At 51.4% G+C, this 20017-nt stretch overlaps 1 protein-coding gene across 2 annotated transcripts in view; it reads right to left on the reverse strand.

Annotated features, from left to right (window-relative positions):
* Positions 1 to 20017, reverse strand: part of CA5A (carbonic anhydrase 5A) — a 53460-nt gene that overhangs the window by 10275 nt on the left and 23168 nt on the right. For both annotated transcript variants that reach the window (XM_063598057.1, XM_055099902.2), the window contains exons 3-6: positions 13083 to 13201; positions 10725 to 10820; positions 10211 to 10273; positions 66 to 221 (exon numbers count right to left, since the gene is read on the reverse strand). In XM_063598057.1, the coding sequence (XP_063454127.1) occupies positions 66 to 221; positions 10211 to 10273; positions 10725 to 10820; positions 13083 to 13201 (434 nt within the window). The remainder of the gene's footprint in view (positions 1 to 65; positions 222 to 10210; positions 10274 to 10724; positions 10821 to 13082; positions 13202 to 20017) is intronic.

Below are 20017 nucleotides of genomic sequence, written 5' to 3' on the forward strand. Positions count from 1 at the left end.
ACGCTGCCAAGCAAGAGGGACGCCTTCCATGAAGTGCCATCATGCCAGTTACGGGCACGGCTCACCTGGCTTGGGGCCACTTCAACGGGCTCCTTCTGGATGATCCAGGTGACCGACTCAGTCAGCGGCGGGGTGGTGAGCGAGCCCGCGTAGGTCCAGTAATCCCAGCAGGTGGGCAGCAGAGTGGAGGGGTCGAAGGGGCGCATGGCCGCCCGCGTGTCCTGAGAGACCGAGAAGCACAGGACGTGTCAGTCCTCAGGGGAGACTAGGAGCTTCCATCTTGTCTCAGCACGTGAGGCCTTCATGGTGCTTGGAAGGAAGTGCTTTCCCCCAGATAAGGCCATGAGGCCACTGCTGTCACACTTGGAAGCAGTGATGAGAAAATGTGACCCTTCTATACAGAGCAAGGATTCCTGCCAACTTACATTGGTGGGAATGACATTACATTACACCAGCTTACGTTGGTGCTTACATTTTTCCTTTTGAAGTCATTTCTTGGGGCGCAGTAGCTCACCCCTGTAATCTCAGCACTTTGGGAGGCCGAGGCGGGTGCATCACTTGAGGTCAGGAGTTCGAGACCAGCCTGGTCAACGTGGTGAAACCCTGTCTCTACTAAAAATACAAAAATTATCCAGATGTGGTGGCGGGCGCCTGTAGTCCCAGCTACTCAGGAGGCTGAGGCAGGAGAATCGCTTGAGCCCAGGAGGCAGAGGTTGCAGTGAGCCGAGATCATGCCACTGCACTCCAGCCTGGGCAACAGAGTGAGACTCTGTCTCAAATAATAATAATAATAATAATAATAATAATAAATTAATTAATAATAATAAATAAAAATAAAGCCATTTCTTTTAGCATACCTTGGCTGCAAAAAATATTACTTTTTATTGTGATAAAATATACATAACATAAAATTTACCATCTTAACCTTTTTTTTTTTTTTTCCGAGATGGAGTTTTGCTCTTGTTGCCCAGGCTGGAGTGCAATGGTGCGATCTTGGCTCACTGCAACCTTTGCCTCCCAGGTTCAAGCGATTCTCCTGCCTCAGCCTCCAGCGCCTGCCACCACGCCCAGCTAATTTTTGTATTTTTAGTAGAGACAGGGTCTCACCATGTTAGCCAGGCTGGTCTTGAACTCCTGACCTCGGGTGATCCACCCGCCTCGGCCTCCCAAAGTGCTGGGGTGAGCCACTTTTCCCGGCCTATGGGCTCCTTTTTAAGGAGGGAGTCATGGTGGCCAAGAAGGATGTCCACATGCCTAAGCACCCGGAGATGGCAGACAAGAATGTGCCCAACCTTCATGTCACGAAGGCCATGCAGTCTCTCAAGCCCCGAAGCTGCCTGAAGGAACAGTTTGCCTAGAGACATTTCTTTCTTTCTTCCTTTTTTTTTTTTTGAGACAGAGTCTCCAGGCTGGAGTGCAGTGGTGCGATCTCAGCTCACTGCAGCCTCTGCTTCCTGGGTTCCAGCAATCCTCCTGCCTCAGCCTCCCGAGTAGCTGGGACTACATCTTCACGCCATCGCGACCAGCTAATTTTTTATATTTTTAGTAGAGACGGGGTTTCACCATATTAGTCAGGATGGTCTCGATCTCCTGACCTCGTGATCTGCCCACCTCGGCCTCCCAAAGTGTTGGGATTACAGGCGTGAGCCACCACGCCCGGCTTGCCTGGAGATATTTCTACTGCTACCTTACCAATGAGGGTATCCAGTATCTCCATGATTACCTTCATCTATCCCTGGAAACTGTGCCTGCCACCCTATGCTGCAGCCGTCCAGGGACTGGCAGGCCTCGGCCTAAAGGTCTGGAGGGTGGGCGACCTGCAAGACTCACAAGAGGGGAAGCTGACAGACATACCTACAGACGGAGTGCTGTGCCCCTGGTGCCGACAAGATAGCCGAGGCTCGGGCTGGGTCAGCAACCGAATTCCAGTTTAAAGGCAGATTTGGTCGTGGACATGGCCAGCTACCTCAGTAAAATCAGAGAGGATTATTTTGCATTGAATATACTCACAGCCAAAAAACAAAAAGAGTCAGGGTCTTACTTTGTCACCCAGGCAGGAGTGCAATGATGCCATCATAGCTCACTGCAGGCTCTAATTCCTGGGCTCAAGCGATCCCCCTGCCTCAGTTTCCCAAGTAGCTAGGACACCACACCAGGGTTTAAAATTAGTTGTTTGTAGCCAGGGGGTCTTGCCATCTTGCCCAAGCTGTTCTCCAACCCCTGGGCTCAAGCGATCCTCCTGCCTTGGCTTCTCAAAATATTGGGATTACGGGCATAAGCCACTGTGCCCAGCCAGCTCTTTTGGATATATACCCAGAAGTGTGTGATTGCTGAATCATAGGGTAGTTCTATTTATAACTTTTTATTTTTTTTATTTTTTTGAGGCAGAGGCTCACTCTGTCTTCCAGGCTGGAGTGCCGTGGCATGATCTCGGCTCACGGTGGTTGGGCCTGGCCGCAACACAGCCCTCATCAGCGTCCCATGCCAACCAAGCACAGCTCTGCACCTGCCCCTGGCCAGCACTGTGGGACAAGAGTCCAGTCCAAAGTGACAGAGTCCCTGTCTGCAAGGAAGATGGCCTCCCTGCTCAGCCACATCACATCACCTTGACTTTGCTGGGCCCTGGCCTTCCAAGGTGGAAGCCGGCAACCCAGATGCCTTGGGCTTGTCTCCTAACATCAAGCAGTGAGGGTTAGGGTCAAGAGAGGCGGCTGAGCTACCAGAAGGAAGCCCGGGAGTGTCCACACTGGCAGACACATGCATCAGTTCTATGCACGCCTGTTCACGTTTATAATTATCCAGTTAGTTAAAAAAAAAAACAGCATTATAGGCTGGGCGCAGTGGCTCATGCCTGTAATCGCAGCACTTTGGGAGGCCAAGGCAGGCAGATCACCTGAAGTCAGGAGTTCAAGACCAGCCTGACCAACATGGCGAAACCCCATCTCTACTAAAAATACAAAAATTAGCCAGGCGTGGTGGCAGGTGCCTGTCATCGCAGCTGCTCGGGAGGCTAAGGCACAAGAATTGCTTTGGCACAGGATGCAGAGGTTGCAGTGAGCCAAGATGGCACCGTCGCACTCCAGCCTGGGCAACAGAGAGAGACTCTGTCTCAAACAGCAGCAGCAGCAGCAAAACCCACAGCATTATTGTGATAGAATTCACATACCATGCAACTCTCCCATCTAAAGTGTACAGCCTGGTTGGGCGCAATGGATCATGCCTGTAATCCCAGCACTTTGGGAGGCCGATGCGGGAGGACTACTTGAGGCCAGGAGTTTGAGATCAGCCTAAGCAACATAACGAGACCCTGACTCTACAAAAAACACAAAAACTAGCCAGGTGCAGTGGTGCACGCCTGTGGTCCCAAGTAGTTGGGAGGCTGAGGTGGGAGGATGGCTTGAGCCCCGGAGGTTGAGGCTGCAGTGAGCTGTGATCATACCACTGCACTCTAGCCTGGGTGACGGAGTGAGATCCTTTCTTAAAATAAGTAAATAGGCCGGGCACAGTGGCTCATGCCTGTAATCCCAGCACTTTGGGAGGCCAAGGCGGGTGGATCACCTGAGGTCAGGAGTTCGAGACCAGCCTGACCAACATGGCGAAACCACGTCTCTACTAAAAATACAAAATTAGCCGGGCGTGGTGGCGCATGCCTGTAATCCCAGCTACTCAGGAGGCTGAGGCAGGAGAATTGCTTAAACCCGGGAGGCATAGGATGCAGTGAGCTGAGCTCATGCCATTGCACTCCAGCCTGGGCAACAAGAGTGAAACTCCATCTCAAAAAGAAAACAAAAAACAAAAAACAAAAAAAGTAAATAAAAATTGAAGTGTACAGTTCTATGGTTTTGGGTATATTCACAGTTGTGCAGCCATCCCAAGTCAATTTTAGAACTTCCGCCTCAAGGAGGAAGCTTGGTACTTTTTAGCTCTTGTCCCCACCCCCGCCCTGCTGCTTCTGTCTCTGTGGGTTTCATAGGAACTGAGTCATGTAACATGTGGAACATTTGTGTCTTGTGTCTCTCACTTAGCACGGTGCTTTTGAGGCTCACCCACGCTGCAGCATGAGTTAGAGCTGTGTCCTTTCTGATTGCCAAGTAATATCTCATCGCATGGTCTAGCTGGGTTGACATCCCATTGCACGCTCTAGCTGGGCTGTGAAGGAGCAGGCTGCTTGTGCACGTGGGTAACAGGCGGGTGTGCAGTGAGGCGTCAGTCTGGTGCATGTGGGTAACAGGCGGGTGTGCAGTGAGGCGTCAGTCTGTGCACGTGGGTAACAGGTGGGTGTGCAGTGAGATGTCGGTCTATGCACATGGGTAACAGGCGGGTGTGCAGTGAGACGTCCGTCTCCTCCTGCCTGCCACACGTCCCCAGGGCACAGATGTGCCAGTCACTTTCTGAGCAACTACTTCAAATCTTCAGAACAACCCTTCGAGAAGTATTTCTAGTTTACTGATGAAGATAGACAGACAGATATAAAAAACTTGCCCAAAGCCACGTTGCCAGTCAGGGCCACTGAGGCCTGGCCCGTTCCGAGGTGCGGGCTCTTCCTTCCCTCCCCAAGGCTGCAGGAATCAGTCGGGGGAGTGGCAGGCTCCAGCCATTCCACTGCGTGCAGGTTTCTTGCCAATTAAGCTTTCTAGCCTTGGGCTGAGAAGAGGTTGCCTGTGTGTTGCATCATTGTCCCCAGGAGTTCCTGTCCTGTCTCTAAGATGCATGAGGGCTGGAGCAGCCATGTGGTTACAGAAAACCGCTCCCCCTCAGGGCCCCCAAAGCAAGTCAGGGCCCTTCCTTTATGCATGTGGTGAGCCCCAGGCAGCTAGAATGGGACACCGGTGAGCACACCAATGAGGCTGAAGACCATCACATCCATTATCTGAGCACGGATGGCCCAGCTACCTGTGGAAAGCACCACAAGCCTTTGCTGGCGGAAGTGGGTTGGTAACTTGTTCTACTTTTCTTTTATTTATTTACTTTTTTTGAGATGGAGTTTCACTCTTGTTGCTCAGGCTGGAGTGCAATGGCACGATCTCGGCTCACCACAACCTCCACCTCCCGGGTTCAAGTGATTCTCCTGCCTTAGCCTCCCTAGTAGCTGGGATTACACGCATGCGCCATCACACCTGGCTAATTTTGTATTTTTAATAGAGATGGGGTTTCTCTATGTTGGTCAGGCTCGTCTCAAACTCCTGACCTCAGGTAATCTGCCTGCCTCAGCCTCCCAAAGTGCTGGGATTATAGGCGTGAGCCACCGCTCTATTCCTGGTTTTGTTTTCTTTCTCTTAAACAGGACCCCACATTTTATGAGCGTCAAGCCCCACCCAGCCTAACTCCGCCCTTGCTTTGTCCTCTTAGAGTCTCAGTTTCCCCAGGTGTACGACAGGCAGTGTGGTGGCTGTAATGGGCTTCCATCAGTGCCTGCCACGTGGGCGTGGGGCTCAGTAGGTGCTGCCGCTGCTGCTGCCAAAGCTAGAAGAGCCCCCACAGGGCATAGAGCCGTTCCCTGGATCCCCTGGACCTGGTGGGCTGTTTCCAACTCCACAAGGCAGCCAATTCCCCTGTAGCCCTGACTGTTGTGAAGGCAGGGATGAGGGGGCGCCCCAGCAGCCTGAGGAGCTTGCAGCTTGTCCAGGCTTGGAGGACGGGGACCCTCTGTGGGCAGTTTTTGCCAAAACTTCTGGCTATGGTGAGAGGGTCAAAGGCGAAGCCTTGAGGTCTCCATTCTGGAACTGTCTGCCCGGGGTCACCAGGGCCACACTGGGGCTGTGCCTGCATGCTGGGAGCTGACTGCATAGTGACAGGTCGGCACTGGTAGGGGCCTGTGCAGATGGGATGGTGCTGGGGGTGGGGGTGGGGGTCCGGGCTTCCAGGCAGCGCCTGATGTGGTTTTGGTTACAGACACTGCCTGTGTTTCCCTCTAAGCTGCTGAAAAGCTCAGAAATGTGCAGCAGGGGCTGGAGCTCAGCCTGGGTTCTGACTGCATGCGGGAGGTGGGTGCTGGGACGACTGGGAGTTCAGGCTGCCTGGACCCACTTCCTGGGTTTAAAAACGGGCTCTTCACCTGCCAGCTGTGTGCCCGGGCAAGGCCTTCTCTGCCTCTCTGAGCTTTGGTTTCCCTGTGTGTGCAAGACAGATGAATCACAGGCCCTGCCCCGTGGAGTGATTGGAAGATTCAGTGTGATAATTTATATGGAGGGCTGTTGCTTCTTTGAACCCTCCCACCGAGGTGTAGGGTGATGTCGCCTTGCCCTGAGCCTGGGCAGGTGCTCCTGGCGGGAGTGGTGAACAGGATGCCGCAGGAGCAGCGCTTTGTGACTCTGGAAGCCAGGGCAGAAAAGGACATCGTGTCCATCTGGCTGTTTCTGGAAATGCACCCTTGGATCCCTGAGCACTGCATAGAAGCCAGCTGGGTCCCCAGGGAGCGACCGTGGCAGGCATTCCTGGAGGGTCTCTGCCAAGTCAGTCCCACAGCAGGGCCCGGACCAGCCTGGAACCAGCAGAGATGATGGGGACTACGTGACTCTGGTCTTTCCTGCCCTAGTTCAGGACAACTTGTTCCTTAACTGGAGGAAACCAGGAAAGCAGCCCAGAAGCTGCAGGTGAGCCTGTCCCTGGGTGAGAACTGCTGAGTCCGCGGGGGAGTGGCAGAGCTGGGATTTGAAGCCAAGGCCATCTGCCCTTGAGCCTGAGGCCACCATGGCCCTGTCCTGCCCTGCACTGCCCACCAATCAGGACTTAGATTCAACCACACTTCTAGCATTTTCCATCACAAGGCCATCATTCTAAAGTTTCATGGACTCCCAAAACGTAATAGCTCTCTCTGGGAATCACCTGACAGAAAGCACCCGCAGCAACAAAAAGCGATTTTAACCTTAGTGATTGGGCTGGTGGATTTTCGTTTCGTGACGGGCAGCAGCAGCCTGTGCCTTCCACAGCAGATGTGTGTGTGTGAGTGTTGGCCACAGCTGGGCCTTAAACTCAACTGCACATTTCACCAAGAACCAGACATGCTCCTTATTCCATTACATGGTAAGAATGCTGCTCTAGTGTGGATTTTTTTTTTTTTTTTTGGAGACGGATTCTTGAGCTGTCACCCAGACTGGAGTGCAGTGGCATGATCTCGGCTCACTGCAACCTCCGTCTCCTGGGTTCAAGCGATTCTCCTGCCTCAGCCTCCTGAGTAGCTGGGATTACAGGAGTGTGCCATGATACCCAGCTAATTTTTGTATTTTTAGTAGAGACGGGGTTTTGCCATGTTGGCCAGGCTGGTCTTGAACTCCTGACCTCAGGTGATCTATTCACCTCAGTCTCCCTGAGTGCTGGGGTTACAGGTGTGAGCCACCATACCTGGGCTACTGTGGATGTTTAATATCTCCATTTCACAGGCGAGGAAGCTGAGGCTCAGAGGTGCGCAGCTGAGGAGTGGTGGATCTGGGCTCTGAACCCAGGAGTCCAACTGTGGGGCTCTCTGATACACTGTGCTATGGGAGAAGCTCCCAGAAGTCCTAGGCTAGGATCCTCTAGGCGAGAGGGTTGTTCAAGTCTCTTCCCATTCCCTGGCCCATGAAGCACAGACTCTTGCCCCCAAGGCTGGGCCTTTTACCTTCTAAGGTCTTTTTTTTTTTTTTTTTTGAGATGAGTCTCGCTGTGTCACTCGGCCTGGAGTGTAGTGGCACAATCTCAGCTCGCTGCAACCTCCACCTCCCAGATTCAAGCAATTCTCCTGCCTCAGCCTCCTGAGTAGCTGGGATTACAGGCACCCGCCACCATGCCTGGCTAATTTTTGTAGTTTTAGTAGAGATGGGCTTTCCCCATGTTGGCCAGGCTGGTCTTGAACTCCTGACCTAAGGTCGTCTGCCTGCTTTGGCCTCCCAAAGTGTTAGGATTACAGGCGTGAGCCACCGCACCCAGCCTCTTAAGGTCTTTTAATTTCTCAAAGGTCTAACTCGGCCAGGTGCGGTGGTTCACGCCTGTAATCCCAGCAATTTGGGAGGCCAAGGTGGGCAGATCACTTGAGGTCAGGAGTTTGAGACCAGCCTGGCCAACATGGTGAAACCCCATCTCTACGAAAAATACAAAAATTAGCCAGGCATGGTGGTGGGCGCCGGTACTTCCAGCTACTCAGGAGGTTGAGGCAGGAGAATCACTTGAACCTGGAAGGCGGAGGTTGCAGTGAGCCGAGGTCGCGCCATTGCACTCCAGCCTGGGCAACAGAGCGAGATTTTATCTCAAAAAAAAAAAAAAAAAAAAAAAAAAAAGAGTCTAACTCTTTATTTTCAGCTGAGGGGATGAGCCCAGAGATCAGCATCAGGACCAGAGCTCAGTCCGCGGTGGCACTTCCTCCCCTGTCCCGGGCATCATTCGTCCCCTGTGGTTTGCCTAGAAAATTCTGACTTACCCCATGAAGAAGAAATGCTCCAGAACCTTCCCCGGGAGGAAAACAGCCCTTGGGTAAAGGGTCCTTCACAGCCAGCTCTTTTCTTTCCCACCAAGAGGTGGGACCACCTGGTGTGGGAGGTGGAGGCCGGCTGGGAAAACAACCCCTGCCCAGGTTTCCTCTGGCTGTGGAGCCGCGTGGAGGAAGAGGATGGGGCGTCAGAGCTCTCAGAACCGTGGCCTTGTGAAGTTCCTGAGCAGGCAGATGGGGCGGCAGGGGGTGATCTGGTCCCAGTCCCAGGAGGCCGCCCCGAAGCCAGCATCAAGGCGAAGGCCACGTACAGATCAAACGGCTCCTTGAACCGCGAGGAAGGGCTGGTCCCAGCTCCATCTGGACCAGCCCTCACCATTGTTAACACAGGTTGAAGCCTCATCCGTCCGCACATGTGAGGCTTGCGTTGACTCCTTCTGCCCTGGAATTCTTTTGTCTGCTGCTGAATAAATAAACTACATTTCTTTGGAATTTCTCCTTCTCCCTCAAAGCCTTTTCTCAGCTGATCTTGGAGAAAGGCGACACTGTTGTCCCCACCATCTTTTCGAGCTGCGCTGGATACAGGGAAGCCTATGGATCGCTGGGCGGAGAGCTGCGGTTTGGGCAGGTTTCTCTCCGCCCTTGGGCTTGGGGTCGGACAGGGACTGTTCAAGGAGAGTGCTGGGTGGTACATGAGTCAACATTCTTAAATGTTATTAGTTAGGGATTTGAGGTTTTTGTTTCAATCTGTTTTAAAACAAACTTTATCATTAGTGACTACCATCACCCAGGACAAGGCTAAAAATTTTTCGAGCTAATCAATTTAAAGAAAAATATTAAGTAGGCTGGGCGCGGTGATTCACGCCTGTAATCCCAGCACCTTGGACGCCAAGGCGGGCAGATCACCTGAAGTCAGCAGTTTGAGACCAGCCTGGCCAACATGGTGAAACCCCGTCTCTACTAAAAATACAAAAATTAGCTGGGTATGGTGGCGCACACCTATTGTCCCAGCTGCATGGGAGGCTGAGGCAAGAGAATTGCTTGAACCCGGGAGGCGGAGGTTGCAGTGAGCCAAGATCGCGCCACTGCGTTCCAGCCTGAGTGACAGAGGGAGACTCCTCGAAAAAATAAAAAAGAAAAGAAAAGAAAAATATTCAGTAGAAAGTTGTTCCATTGGCAGGCAGATATGTCAAACATCTTCAGGATCTTGCCTGCATGGCTGAATTTTGGGAACTTCTGTTGAGCTCAACACCCTTATTTTATGGAGGAGGAAACAGGGTCCCAGAGCAGTGGTGATGCATTCGAAGTCAGAGAGAGCTAGCTGTGGAACCACGAGCATCAACCCTGCGGAATCCCATTTCCAGAACTGGAACCACAGCCCCTTGGCGGGGCTCTTTCCACTACGCCATTTCTTTTTCCTTGCACATGAATCGCTGCACTAAACAATTTTGCTTGTCAGATTATACTGATTTCTTTCTTTTCTTTTCTTTTCTTTTTTTTTTTGAGATTGGATTTCACTCTTGTCACCCAGGCTGGAGTGCAACGACACGATCTCAGCTCACTGCAACCTCCACCTCTGGGTTCAAACGATTCTTCTGCCTCAGCCTCCTGAGTAGCTGGGATTGCAGGCATGTGCCACCGCACCCAGCTAGTTTTGTATTTTTAGTGGAGACCGGGTTTCTCCATGTTGGTCAGGCTGGTCTCGAACTCCCAACCTCACGTGATCCACCTGCCTCAGCCTCCCAAAGTGCTGGGATTACAGGCATGAGCCTCCGCGCCCGGCCTGCTGATTTCAAATATGCAGCTTACCTTATGTTTTATTTCCGGCAAGATGTCCACCAGCCTCTGCAGCATCTGATGATGGGCCCCAAGCTGCATGGCAGACAAAGGAGGGGTTAGCTGAAAAGGCAGTGGATGGGGGGGGGAAGCTCACTCCACTGTAAATACACCACGTTTTAAAAGCAATCCTAGGCCAGGTGCGGTGGCTCATGCCTGTGATCCTAGCACTTTGGGAGGCCGAGGTGGGCGGATCATCTAAGGTCAGGAGTTCGAAACCAGCCTGGCCAATATGGTGAAACCCTGTCTCTACTAAAAATACAAAAATTAGCTGGGTGTGGTGGCACACTCCTATAGTCCCAGCTACTGGGGAGGCTGAGGCAGGAGAATCACTTGAACCCAGGAGGTGGAGGTTGCAATGAGCCGAGACTGTGCCACTGCACTCCAGCCTGTGTGACACAGCGAGTCCTGTCTCAAAAAAAAAAAAGCAATCCTAATGATGGATCACCACTTTCTTCATTAGATCTACACCCGAGCAAGTGATTACCTTTAAAAACACGCCTATCACAGCCAAACCATTCTCTCCCACGACAGCTTCCTTGTAATTTTGGTATTTCACAGAATTCCAGTGAACTAAATGTAGCTGAAACACAATGGAAAGAGAACTTAAATTGATCAGCAAGAAATAGTCAGACAGTCACTTCCCCTTCTGAATGGCTGACCTATGTGTCCACTTAATCATAATGAAATGGCCAGGCGCGGTGGCTCACACCTGTAATCCCAGCACTTTGGAAGGTGGAGGCGGGTGGATCACAAGGTCAGGAGATCAAGACCATGCTGGCTAACATGGTGAAATCCTGTCTCTACTAAAAATACAAAAAAAAAATTAGCTGGGCGTGGTGGCGGGAGCCTGTAGTCCCAGGTACTCAGGAGGCTGAGGCAGGAGAATGGTGTGAACCCAGGAGGTAGAGCTTGCAGTGAGCTGAGATTGTGCCACTGCACTCCAGCCTGGGTGACAGAGCGAGACTCCATCTCAAAAAAAAAAAAAAAGAACTAAGTTGTTGCAGCCAGATGTGTAAGATCCCAGCACCAGCAGCACCTCTGAGCTCCCAGGCCCTTGACGAAGCCACAGGAAGGAACAGCCTCAGTCTTCCTGGTAGGGGGAAAAAGGAGAGGATCATGTTAACCTCATCCAATAGAAATGGGTGGTTTCATTATTTTCTACTTCCTAGTTATCCTTGGACAAGAATTACCAGAAGAAACTCAGGCCTCGGCTGGGCGCGGTGGCTCACGCCTATAATCTCAGCACTCTGGGAGGCCGAGGTGGGTGGATCACGAGGTCAGGAGTTCAAGACCAGCCTGGCCAAGATGGTGAAACCCCGTCCCTACTAAAACTACAAAAATTAGCCAGGCGCAGTGGCAGGTGCCTGTAATCCCAGCTACTCAGGAGGCTGAGGCAGGAGAATCACTTGAACCTGGGCAGCAGAGGTTGCAGTGAGCCAAGATCGCGAGATAGCGCCACTGCACTCCAGCCTGGGCAACAGAGTGATACTCAGTCTCAAAAACAAATAAATAAATAAATAAAATATCTGTTCATCAAAAACAAAGTTGCAGATAGAGATACTAAAATAAAAGTCATGTTGTTAAATGAAAGGAAGCACACAGAAGCCATTGTTGTGCTCATTCTTGGAACAATTTATAAATATGTGTATGATGATGACGATAGATATCACTCCCTATTTATAAAATGTCCGGAGGTCATCTCTGGGTGTGCGATTACAAGCAATTTTCATTTTTTGGTTTGGGTGGATTCTAGTTCCACATTAACTACAGCATTACTTTCATAACAACAACAAGTTCAAAAAACAGAAAGAGTCCTCAGCTTGAAAAAGCATCAAAAAGTCAGGCGAGTGGGTGAGCAGAGGTGTGATAACGTGAATACGGCAAAAATGATCATCACAGGACTGACACGTCAAACTTGTAGATTCTTCTCGTTCATTTCTTTTCATTTTTTCATATGTTGCAAAAATTTCATAATAAAATATTTGGTGAAATCTATAAGGCATCACTTATCACCCAAAAAAACTACAAAAACCAATTCCCAACACTGATCTGCACTGATTTTCTCTACTGACTCCCACTTTGGAAGGTTGAAAATAAGACTGCTTTAAGAAGATGATCTTGGCCGGGTACAGTGGCTCACACCTGTTATCCTAGCACTTTGGGAGGCTGAGGTGGGTGGATCACTTGAGGTCAGGAGTTCGATACCAGCCTGGCCAACATGGCGAAACCCCATCTCTACTAAAAATACAAAAATTAGCAGGGCCTGGTGGCACACACCTGTAATCCCAGCTACTCGGGAGGCTGAGGCAGGAGAATTGCTTGAGCCTGGGAGACGGAGGTTGTGGTGAGCCAAGATTGCACCAATGCACTCCAGTCTGGGTGACAGAGTGAACCCTGTTTCAAAAAAAAAAAACCAAAAAACAAAAAACAAACAAACAAACAAAAGAAGATGATCTCTATTGCAAAGATGTTCAGCTTCTCAGCAGAGGGCCTTGTGGATTTGCTAGTCCCTACAGCTGCAAGCACACAGCTGAGTGAAGTGTGGCAAAGAGCTCAAGCTCTGACTTTGAATCCCGGCTGTCTGGCTTTGGCAAGTTCCATAACCATTCAGAACCTCAGTCTCTTCTTCCGTTAAATGAGAGAACTTACAGTGCCTTCTTCGTAGGAGACGGGTGTGACTAAACGGGTGGGGCGGCCGACTGTTCTGGTTTGAGCACTGACAGTCCCAGGCCCCAGGAAATCCTTCACATCTGAGCGGCGGGCACGGCTTGTTCACCCCCCACCATAGAGCCGGAGACATAGAAAGTGCGCAGATATGTGCTGTTAGGCCACGTCTACAAACCTCTGCGGGGTACATGTGGCCGTCCACTGTGTGCTCTGAGCCCCCCTCGTTCACTGCTCCCCAGTGGAAGTGAAATTGCTTCAGTCTGTAGTGGTTTTCCAAGGGCCCACCACTAATTCCTGGAAATAAAGGCAGCGAGACGTGTGTGTCATTTTGTCTGTTTGTTGAGCTGTGGTGTTACCTGAGGCATTGTCTACATTAGGGTTATATGAGTTCACTTGCAAGGGGTTGCTGTATGGTTGAAGTGACAAGCCAAAGGTGGGCTCCATGAAAGGTGGGCTCTGTCTGTCCCATTCACTCTGCCCCCCGCCAGCCCAGCGCCTGCCCAGAGGTTCACAGTAAATGTGGAATGAAGGCAGGGTCCCAGTGCTGCCACTGGCTGGTGGTGAGGGCCTCAACTCCCTGCAGGCAGAAATCGGTAAAGAACGTTTCTGTGATGCCTGCCTGTCCTATAAGATTTCCAGACTTTAATTTAAAAAAAAGGTGTCTTCCAAATATTTTTTAAAAGCAGCTTAAATCCTATCACCAAATAACATTATAAAATAACACACAATGAGCAAAGTTTTTGTTTTGTTTTGTTTTGTTTTGTTTTGTTTTGTTTTAAGACAGAATCTTACTCTATTGCCCAGGCTGGAGTACAATGGCATGATCTCAGCTCACTGCAACCTCCACCTCTGGGTTCTAGTGATTCTCCTGCCCTAGCCTCCTGAGTAGCTGGGATTATAGGCATGTGCCACCAGGCCAAGCCAATTTTTGTATTTTAAGTAGAGACGGGGTTTCACCATGTTGGCCAGGCTGGTCTCAAACTCCTGATCTCAGGTGATCCACCCGCCTCTGCCTCCCAAACTGCTGGGATGACAGGTGTGAGCCACCGCTCCTGGGTGAGCAAGGTCTTTAAATAAGCAGACCCTGAGCTATAGCATCAGTCCTGATCTCTGGCAGTCCCTGCTTAATCTAGGCCCACCACAGGGCCAGCTTTTATTGGAACACTCCTTCCTTCCTAAGTCACCCTAAACACTCACCTTGGAGTCAGCACTCTCTACCTGCAGGCCTCGGGGTGCCCCTCTCCATGGCACAGTGCCAGGTGTGGCCTCCCAGGAGCTTGCTTCTCCTGACATGTGGGGCTCAGCCATAAGCATCGCTAGCTGAGGCCTCTGGCTCCGGCCCCCAGAGTCATGGCTGCCGTTCCCACGTGCAGGTAGTGCTGGGAGTCTGCCTTTTAACGAGCTCCCCAGGGGTTCAGATGTGGGTGGCTTCTCCTCTATGTAAGCACTTTGTCACTAACAGATTTCCATCAGCAGCTGCTATAAATGGGGTACCTGTTCCACACGTTTTCACTGAAAGCAGCACAGCGTGCTCCTGGGATGGCTGGGCAAGGCTGGAAGGTGCCGGCAGAACTGGAGCACTGATCCCGAATTCGGGGTGGCCCGAGTGCCTCCCATAGCTGTGGAGGAGCCTCGTGTCACCCGCCTTGCTCATCTCACCTCCCGCTGTGGCAAAAGCCAGGAAAGCACTGAGCACATGATGAATGCCTTGGGGAGCTTGACACTGCTGACTCCTGGTGGTTTCCCGACACCAAAAGTACTTGGGCTGGGCGTGGTGGCTCACACCTGTACTCCTAGCGCTTTGGGAGGCCGAGGCGGGCGGATCACTTGAGGTCAGGAGTTAGAGACCAGCCTGGCCAACGTGGTGTAACCCATCTCTACTGAAAATACAAAAATTAGCTGGGTGTGGTGGCAGGTGCCTGTAATCCCAGCTACTCAGGAGGCTGAGGCAGGAGAATTGCTTGAACCTGGGAGGCGGAGGTTGCAGTGAGCTGAGAACGTGCCACTGTACTCCAGACTGGGCGACAGAGTGAGAATCAGTCTCAAAAAAAAAAAAAAAAAAAGAATCATAGTTGGAGGCACCAAGGTGTAAACTGGAAAATGGAAAATGGATTTGGCTTTAGTCCAGTCAGGGGCTAGGCAAGTGCTGGACCAAGCCACAGAGCTGCTCACTGCCCCTCTCACTCAAAATCTCAGTGCTGGTCTGGAGCAACCTCAGAGTCATATCTAGTTTTAAAATTCTACCATTATGAGCAAGTCTTCTATTCTCCTTAAATATACACAGATGAATTACATCTCAATTTTTAAAAATACACAGAAAGAGTCCTTCCCACAATAAGCACATAAAATCACTTTGTTAGGCCAGGCACAGTGGCTCACGCCTGTAATTCTAGCACTTTGGGAGGCCAAGGCGGGCGTATCACTTGAGGTCAGGTGTTCGAAACCAGCCTGGCCAACATGATAAAACCTCATCTCTACTAAAAATACACAAAATTAGCCAGGTGTGTTGGTGGGTGCCTGTAATCCCAGCTACTTGGGAGGCTGAGGCAGGAGAATCGCTTGAACCTGGGGGGTGGAGGTTGCAGTGAGCCGAGATTGCGCCAATGCACTTCAGCCTGGGCGATAGAGCGAGACTCTGTCTCAAAAACAAAACACAGGCATGAGCCACCGTGTCTGGCCTCCAAAACACAATCTAAGGAACTTACAGAACCACAAAATGGGAGCACGGTGAGCTCTGTGCTCGCTTCTGCCTCAGCCTGTGTCCGTGGTGGAAAGGGGGTTTGCAGTCCACCAGCCCCAGCAGCATCAAAGTGCATTGATTGGTGGCTGAGGGTGGAGCCTGCCAGGGGGTCTGCCTCTCGCTCTTGGGATGGGCTCACTCATGATAAGTTTACTGTGTGGAAATTCACACATGTCTGTATCATCTCTTCTAGAATAGAAATGCCTAGAAGGCAGGGATGATGGATGCTTCATGGACAAATTAGACTGGACCCAGCCTGGTAGATGCCATTTGTAAGACTGAGTTAAGTCCCATCCAGTTGCACTCTTAGGACAGAGGCTGTTTCTAGGCTGGGTGTGGTGGCTCAAGCCTGTAATCCCAGCACTTTGGGAGGCCAAGGTAGGCGGATCACCCAAGGTCAGGAATTCAAGACCAGCCTGACCAACATGGTCAAACCCCACCTCTACTAAAAACACAAAAAATTAGCCAGGTGTGGTGGCAGGTGCCTGTAATCCCAGCTACTTGGGAGGCTGAGGCAGGAGAATTGCTTGAACTTGGCAGGCGGAGGTTGCAGTGAGCCGAGATCGCACCACTGCACTCCAGCCTGGGCAACAAGAGCGAAACTCTGTCTCAAAACAAACAAACAAACAAACAAAAACGGCTGTTTCCGTCTGGACCATCACTGTATCAACAGGACTTAGAGCAGGAAGGGGTCATCGAAGGCACACAACGAACCCTCACGGGATGAATGAATACAGGAACGAATGGGATTAGTCAGTTCACTGATTTATTCATCGAATCACTCGGTTGGTAAGCAGCTCTGTGTGTTACAGTGGAATCGAGCCTTTCCCACGGCAGTTTGGGAACTGCCTGGGATCTCTAGGAAAGTCCACAGAACATAGAAATAGTTAAAGACCTGGATTTGCAACTCAACTCTGCTTCTAACTTGCTGTGTGACCCTGGGCAAGTAGCTTAGCCTCTCTGAGCCTAAGCCTCTCTACCTGTTAAATGAGAAGGGCGGGCAGGATAAATGGAGACAAGGCAGGAAGCATTTTGTAAAGTGTTGTCTGATGATGGCAGTGGTGGTGATTGCACATCGCACACCCTTCAGGGGCTCTGCAGCTTCGTCTGTGTAAAGAGAGTTACTACACGTTTCTCCTGGTCCCAGCTCAAGCACCCTAGGGTTCTACGTAGGCACATAAATAGGGTTCCAAAGAGAGCGACGCCAACTGCATGAGGCATAAGTCCACTGACAGCCGATGCCTGCCGGATCCCCACCCACAAAACCTAGTAGAAAAGTCACCCTCCAGACTGTGGCCAACCAACAAGGGCCAGGAACGGGAGATGCTGGGACCGGAAGGGACTTGTGAGCCCTGAGCCTCTGCAGGGTAAGTTGCTGTGCTAACTCTGGGGCTAGAAGACTTTCCCAAGGGTTTCCAGCAGGGCTGGAGCCCACAGGCATCTCTTCATCCTTCCCGACCCCGAGCTGTCCCAGAATTCTTCTTCTTCTTCTTCTTCTTTTTTTGAGACGGAGTTTCACTCTGTCGCACAGGCTGGAATGCGGTGGCGTGATCTCAGCTCACTGCAACCTCCACCTCCCGGGTTCAAGAGATTCTCCTGCCTCAGCCTCCCAAGTAGCTGGGACTACAGGTGCGCACCACCACACCCGGCTATTTTTTTTTTTTTTTTTTGTATTTTTAGTAGAGACGGGGTTTCACCATGTTGGCCAGGATGATCTCGATCTCCTGACCTCATGATCCGCCCGCCTTGGCTTTCCAAAGTGCTGGGATTACAGACGTGAGCCACTGTGCCCAGCCTGTCACAGAATTCTTTACTGCAGCAGCCTCTGATAGGCTGGATCCCCCGCCTCTCTACTCACTGGAGTAAGAGACAAGTCAGCCCTTTCCAATCTGCCTCCTGAGGGGAACCATGGGGCCCTCGGGACATGCGGCCCCTCCTCAGGCTGGCTCGGGGCATCTGCACGCCTGTACCTGAACAAGGGACTTGCTTGAAACGGCGGCCACCCTGGGCTGGGGACCAAGCACGCTCAGGGGAAAACCCAAAAAGGCTAATGTGTCTCACTGGCTCTATGATACGCAAATGAGGAGGGAAGCGAAACGTTCGTTCTTCTAAGAGGATAACTGCAAAGGAAGGCTGGGCCGCTGCGTTTTCGGGAACAGCAGGTGCAGGGGCCGATGGATCACTCGGGCTGGGCTGGAGCGGCCCCTGGTGGCAGTTCGGTGAAGAGCAACGTGGCCCGCGCGGGGCGCACGCATTTCAGGAAGACACAGAGGCCTTTTTACTGAAAATGCCAGCGGGTGTGGATTCCACAGGCTCCTCTTCAGCATCAGTCTAGTGTGGGATTCATACACCTTGAGCCTCTTTCAAGGTGAAACAGAGAATCTCACTGCAAATTTTAAATCCCACTGTAAATTCCGAAATTAGACCTGCGCCGCGAAGACCGCCCACTAGCAAAATGCCAAGCGTATTTCTTTAAAAACTGGAAAGCCGTGTTTCGTTGCTCTTCCTGTAGACAACACAGCATGGGGTCAGGAGTGGGGTCTGGAGTCGGACGCACGTTCAGAAGCTGGGGTCACTTCTCCCAAACCGTGTGCAGTCGGACGCACGTTCAGAAGCTGGGGCCACCACTCCCAAACTGTGTGCTCTAGGTCCAGCTTTTGCACCCCTTCTAGCCTCAGTTTCCCCATCTGTAAAGTGCGGATGATCCTTGAACCCCCACCATAGGACTGCTATTACGGTTAAGTCACATGGGAAATACGAAGTCCTTAGCACAACGCTTGACGTAAAGGAAGCACTCTGAAACAAACAAACAAACAAACAAACAAAAAACAATGAACTGGAAGCCACTGAAGCCTTCATGGGGTGAAACAGCTGATTAAGGGGCAAAGGCTCTCGCTAGCCAGGTTCTGCCGTGTCCCGGGCACCACGCATCCTGTCCATGAGCTCACGTCGTTGTCGTGACGGAGAAGGCTTGGTGCGTACCAGAGTGCAGCGGAGGAGCTGGCGTTCGCTGGGCACCTGCTACCTGCTGGGCATTGCGAGGTAATGTTTTTATGTTCCTCCCAGGATGAACTCCTCACAATGGCCCTACAGAGCAGGTCCTGTGAGTCCAACTTTGAGATGAGGAAATTGAGACGCAGAGAGGTTCGGTCACCTGCCCCAGTTTAGCCGGCAACCTCACCCAGGTCTGACGGTCCAGGCCCTCAGCTTTTGTAGTAGGGTTCAGGCCAAACTCTGCTACTTGCCTTGCCAGTAAAGTTAGGGACCCAATTTAAGGCTGCAGACCTGGATAAAATAATCTCAAAGTGACTTCTTTTTTTTTTTAGGTGGAGTCTCACTCTGTTACCCAGGCTGGAGCACGGTGGGGTGCTCTTGGCTCACTTCAACCTCTGCCTCCCAAGTTCCAGTGATTCTCCTGCCTCAGCCTCCTGAGTTGCTGGGACTACAGACATGTGTTACCACACCCCACTAATTTTTGTTTTTGTTTCTTTGAGATGGAGCCTTGCTGTCACCTAGGCTGGAGTGCAATGGCCAGATCTTGGCTCACTGCAACCTCCACCTCCTGAGCTCAAGCGATTCTCTCACCTCTGCTTCCCGAGTAGCTGGGATTATAGGCACCCACCAGCATGCCCAGCTGATTTTTGTATTTTTAGTAGAGACGGGGTTTCACCATGTTGGCCAGGCTGGTCTTGAACTCTTGACCTCAAGTGATCTGCCACCTCAGCCTCCCAAAGTGCTGGGATTACAAGCATGAGCCACTGTGCCCAGCCTAAAGTGACTTTTCATAATGACAATACAATGTCAGGGTATTCTCCTTAATCAAAAAAAAAAAAAAAAAAAAAGGCAAGCCCAATTCACGAAAAGCGGTCTTTAAGCTGCCAGCCCCCATCCCCCGGACTCTGCTATCAGCAGGGCTGGTCCACCGGGCAGCACTGGCCACTGTTGCCTCAGCGTTCTGTGTAAGCAGGTGCGTCAGAACCGGCTCATGGAGATATAATTGAATGATTGCCTCAGCGCGTGCCAGACTCTCCAAACATAATAACAGATGACGTTTGGGGCCGGCTCCAGGCTGTGACGTGCTGGCCCCAGAGAATATTGTCTCTGCTATTACAACAGATGCTGTTAATAGCCATCTATTTGTAGTTCGGGGCTTTTACCAAGATGAGCAGGCTTTTGGCAGGCACGGGTTGTTTGAAGGCTTAAAATTAGTACACGAGAAGTTTGAGATGTTCTAATTACTGGAAATTTCAAATACCATGATGCTGCAAAGGACCGGCCTGCTTCCGGTGCCACTCTGGGAGGTAGTGCACGTTCCCAAGCTGTAAAGGGTGACGGCTGAGGGCTTCTGTGTGCCACCTCCCCAGGCAGGC

The sequence above is a fragment of the Pan paniscus genome, chromosome 18 (assembly GCF_029289425.2).
Source record: "Pan paniscus chromosome 18, NHGRI_mPanPan1-v2.0_pri, whole genome shotgun sequence".
NCBI classification, from domain to species: Eukaryota; Metazoa; Chordata; class Mammalia; order Primates; family Hominidae; genus Pan; species Pan paniscus.